This window comes from Aegilops tauschii, chromosome 6 (genome assembly GCF_002575655.3).
Source record: "Aegilops tauschii subsp. strangulata cultivar AL8/78 chromosome 6, Aet v6.0, whole genome shotgun sequence".
Lineage (NCBI taxonomy): Eukaryota > Viridiplantae > Streptophyta > Magnoliopsida > Poales > Poaceae > Aegilops > Aegilops tauschii.
The window spans coordinates 366292425-366296863 of NC_053040.3; the positions used below are offsets into that span (position 1 = coordinate 366292425).

General features: G+C 48.6%; 1 protein-coding gene across 2 annotated transcripts; it reads left to right on the forward strand.

The window, feature by feature from the left end:
• Nucleotides 1-1853: 1853 nt before the first annotated feature.
• Nucleotides 1854-4162, forward strand: LOC109780121 (uncharacterized). 2 transcript variants are annotated; one of them, XR_012187916.1, is made up of 3 exons: nucleotides 1854-2346; nucleotides 2489-2646; nucleotides 2985-4162. XR_012187916.1 is itself a non-coding variant. In XM_020338703.4 (3 exons), the coding sequence occupies exons 1-3, from the start codon at nucleotides 2166-2168 to the stop codon at nucleotides 3043-3045; spliced, it is 429 nt and encodes a 142-aa protein (XP_020194292.1). In that variant the 5' UTR covers nucleotides 1879-2165; the 3' UTR covers nucleotides 3046-4162. The 2 variants fall into 2 exon arrangements, 1 of the variants encoding a protein (XP_020194292.1); XM_020338703.4 differs by having other exon boundaries at nucleotides 1879-2346; nucleotides 2460-2646.
• The last annotated feature ends 277 nt before the right edge of the window (nucleotides 4163-4439 follow it).

Genomic DNA, 4439 nt, shown 5'->3' on the forward strand with positions numbered 1-4439 from the left:
TTTATTTTTCTCGGTCTGGTAGACATGTCCTTCACATAGATAACCTGTGCCACATCATTGGCTAGGACGAACGGTTCGTCAGTGTACCCAAGATTGTTCAGATCCACTGTTGTCATTCCGTATTGTGGGTCTACCTATACCCCGCCTCCTGACAGATTGACCCATTTGCACTTAAACAAAGGGACCTTAAAATCATGTCCGTAGTCAAGTTCCCATATGTCCATTATGTAACCATAATATGTGTCATTTCCCCTCTCGGTTGCTGCATCAAAGCGGACATCGCTGTTTTGGTTGGTGCTCTTTTGATCTTGGGCGATCGTGTAAAATGTATTCCCATTTATCTCGTATCCTTTGTAAGTCAATACAGTCGAAGATGGTCCCCTGGACAACGAGTACAACTCATCACAAACAGTGGTGTCACCTCCGAGACGTGTTTCCAACCAACTGCTGAAAGTCCTGATGTGTTCACATGTAATCCAGTCGTCACACTGCTCCGGGTGTTTGGAGCGCACACTGTTCTTGTGTTTATCGACATACGGGGTCACCAAGGTAGAGTTCTGTAGAACTGTGTAGTGTGCTTGAGACCAAGAATATCCGTCCCTGCATATTATTGAGTCCCCTCCAAGCGTGCCTTTTCCAGACAGTCTCCCCTCATACCACGATTTAGGGAGACCTATCTTCTTAAGGCCAGGAATGAAGTCAACACAAAACCCAATGACATCCTCTGTTTGATGGCCCATGGAGATGCTTCCTTCCGGCCTAGCGCGGTTACGGACATATTTCTTTAGGACTCCCATGAACCTCTCAAAGGGGAACATATTGTGTAGAAATACGGCCCCCAGAATGACAATCTCGTCGACTAGATGAACTAGGACGTGCGTCATGATATTGAACAAGGATGGTGGGAACACCAGCTCGAAACTGACAAGACATTGCGCCACATCACTCCTTAGCCTTGGTATGATTTCTGGATCGATCACCTTCTGAGAGATTGCATTGAGGAATGCACATAGCTTCACAATGGCTAATCGGACATTTTCCGGTAGAAGCCCCCTCAATGCAACTGGAAGCAGTTGCGTCATAATCACGTGGCAGTCATGAGACTTTAGGTTCTGGAATTTTTTCTCTGGCATATTTATTATTCCCTTTATATTCGGCGAGAAGCCAGTCGGGACCTTCATACTGAGCAGGCATTCAAAGAAGATTTCTTTCTCTTCTTTCGTAAGAGCGTAGCTGGCAGGACCTTCACTACTGGAATCAGGGATTTTTCCGTCTGCCAGCTCTTTGCCGTCTGCTAGCAGACGGCAAAGAATGTCTTTGCCATCAGCTACCAAACAGCAGATGGCAAAGAACCGGCAGACGGTAAAGAAGGGCTTTGCCATCTGTCATTTCTTTGCCATCTGCTGGCAGACGGCAAAGAAGCTTTGCCATCTGCCAGCGGACGGCAAAGAGACGCCAGTACACTGCAATGGTCCACCCCCCTCTTTGCCATCTGCTGGCAGACGGCAAAGATTCTTTGCCATCTGCTGGCAGACGGCAAAGAGGTGGGGCTATCTTTTTTTGCGGGTAAAAAAAACCGTTGCCCCCATCTCCTCTATCTCTATCCCCTCTCTCTCTGTGACGCCCCGGATCCGATACGCCAGGTGTCTGCCAGTTATTCGCTGTCGTCGCCATGTCATCTGCGTGCGTGTTGCATTTTTCCATGTCATCATCTGCATTTCATATCATGTCATCATGTGCTTTGCATTTGCATACGTGTTCGTCTCGAGCTTCCGAGCATTTTCTCCGTTGTCCGTTTTGCAATCCGGCGCTCCTATCTCCTCCGGTGCACCCCTTTTGTCTTCTTCTCGTGTGCGGGTGTCAAACCTTCTCGTGTGCGGGTGTCAAACCGTTGCCCCCATCTCCTCTATCTCTATCCCCCCTCTCTCTCTCCGCCCCACCCCTCTCTCTCTCCCGCTCGTCTCTCCCTCTCCCTCGTGCGAGCAGATACGGCGGCCTCGCATCCGCCCGCCGGTGAGCACCGCCTCCTCGCCGGACCCCTGGAGCCCCGCCGCCCCGCGCTGCCGCCTGCGCCGTGTCGCGCGCCGCCACCTCCCCACAAGCTCGCCGCCCCGCACCGAGCTCCTTTGCGCCCGCCCTCGTCCCCGCGTTGCCACCGCCGCCCCATGCTGCCTCGCGCCCGGATCCGGCCGCGGGAGATCCGGACACTCCGGATCCGGCCTCCTCCTCGCCGCATCCAAAGATACTTGTATGGGGATCCGGCCTTCTCCTCGCCGCTGCCGCAGGCGTTGAACCGCCCCGTCCCCGAAGTCCGCGAAGCGCTTCTTGCAGAGGAAGTTGCACCAGGTCTCGCCCCACCCCTCTCCCGCTCTATCCTGTCAGATTTGGGGTCGATCAGACCGTCTTCACCGGGGCTGGTCGGCGGAGTTTTCTTCCGGTGCTGACCGTGGCCGTGTTAGCGATTCTGTTTGTCTGGATGTTGCTGCAGGGAGGAGGGGGAGAGAAAGGAGGCGGTGGAGGAGGAGGAGGGGCGGCCGGTGATGTGGCCCAGCTGGAGGCGCAGATCGCGCTCCACTACGGCATCCCCTACGCCTCCTCCGTCATGGTGTTCGACCCCGTGCAGCGGCTGCTCGCCGTGGGGACGCTGTGAGCCCCCAACCTCCCTCCACTCGTCCTAACTTTGCCTACACTTCAAAATAAGTTAAACCGAAGCTGATATCTCTGTCAACCTGTGTTACCACCCTCTGAATCCGAGCAACAACCATTTCTTGTCATATAGCAAGACATCCAAATAAGCATCTAAAGTAGGTCATTTGTAGTGTGCCATCCTGCATTCAACTCTTAAGCTTGAAGCCTTAATGCAGTTCAGATCATTGCTTGAGTCGAGCCAATAGAACATACCAGCAAGCCCTTGAGCACATTTTCGGTGTCCATGTTATGTCCACCTCCTGTTGAATTGATGGTGACTGCGCTTCAAACTGCAGGGATGGGAGGATCAAAATCTTTGGGGGTGATAATATCGAAGGCATCCTCATATCGCCGTAGAGCATGCCATACAAGTATCTTCAGGTTTGGCACTTCATACAAAAAGAGTAGCCCGATTTGTTAACTGTAGGATGGACCAAACTGTAGGACTTTGGTCGTTGGTCTTGGCACATGGAGCAGCAGCACAATGCAGAACTGCTCCGCTCAAAAAACAGAGCAGCTAGCCAACCAAACTGAGATACAATGTAGACAGGCAGGCAGCAAGTACTCCAACTAGTTAGCAGACATATTTTTTCCCTTCCAATCCCCTTCCTGCTATTGTGATTACCACCAACAAAGAATTTTATCTGGCCTCCTCCTCCTCCGCGGGAAAGAATACAATGGATCTTTTTTGGTTAGGCGAAATTTATGTCTGTACATGCTTGATATGAAAGGAGGGGTTTATCTAATTAACTACACATATGGTTTCACATTCCACCTGTGTGCTCGCAATTTAAATGCAGTATATTTTACTCACCAATACATCTTGAACAATCTAAAAAATATATAGCTTGGTTTATCTTTGTAACTCCTTATCTGATTTTTTTCCATTTTCCACATTGTTGTGTCTATTTTCTCAGTTTGGTCCTGTGTAAATACTTGTCTTAGGGGTCTCTGTATTGCATATACACGGAATCTTCAATTTGTCTCAAATGCTCAGTGGTAAAAACCAGCCATGCTGGCGGTTCTTATCAGTGTGATGGTATGCTAACTGTTTCTGATATAATTCTGCTCTAAAAGCCCTACACTATTTTTGTCTTGTAGATACACCATGCAGACAAATGCTGAGTTAAAAGGTCATAACTTTACACTAATTTAAGATTGTCTTGACCTCAAGTGCTGGCTCCTACAGCATTGCATTTCACCCAGTGAAATGCTACATTTCTACTCCTAACCCATTCTCTCTTTCTTAGTGTTTTTGTTATGCAGGTTGGAAGAAAAGAAGAAGATCCAGAGAAGATCTTAGTAATAAGATAGTTTTTAGGAAAATAGATATTTAGTTTTATGTCATTTCTTGTAATTTTAGATATGGAGTGCTTGCCTTTAGTTTTTGTTTTGACTTTGTGAAACTTGCTACTCTTGGTAACATGTGTTGGATATATATGTGTTCATGAGTATCGGTAATATGTGTTGGATATGCTATACTGGTCATATATATATATATATGTGTGTGTGTGTGTGTGTGTGTGTGTGTGTGTGTTTGTTTTCTGTGAAAATGAATTGATATAAGAAAAAACAGAATTAAATGGGGCAATATAGGCTCGTGGCAGCTGACCCATTTGGTCAGTTTGCCTACAGTGGCAGACGGCAAAGGCTTGAGGCTCTTTGCCGTCAGCCACGGACGGCAAAGACTGCCGTTAGCCATCTAACAGACTAACAGCGAATTTATTGCCGTCGGCTTTCTTTGCCGTCCG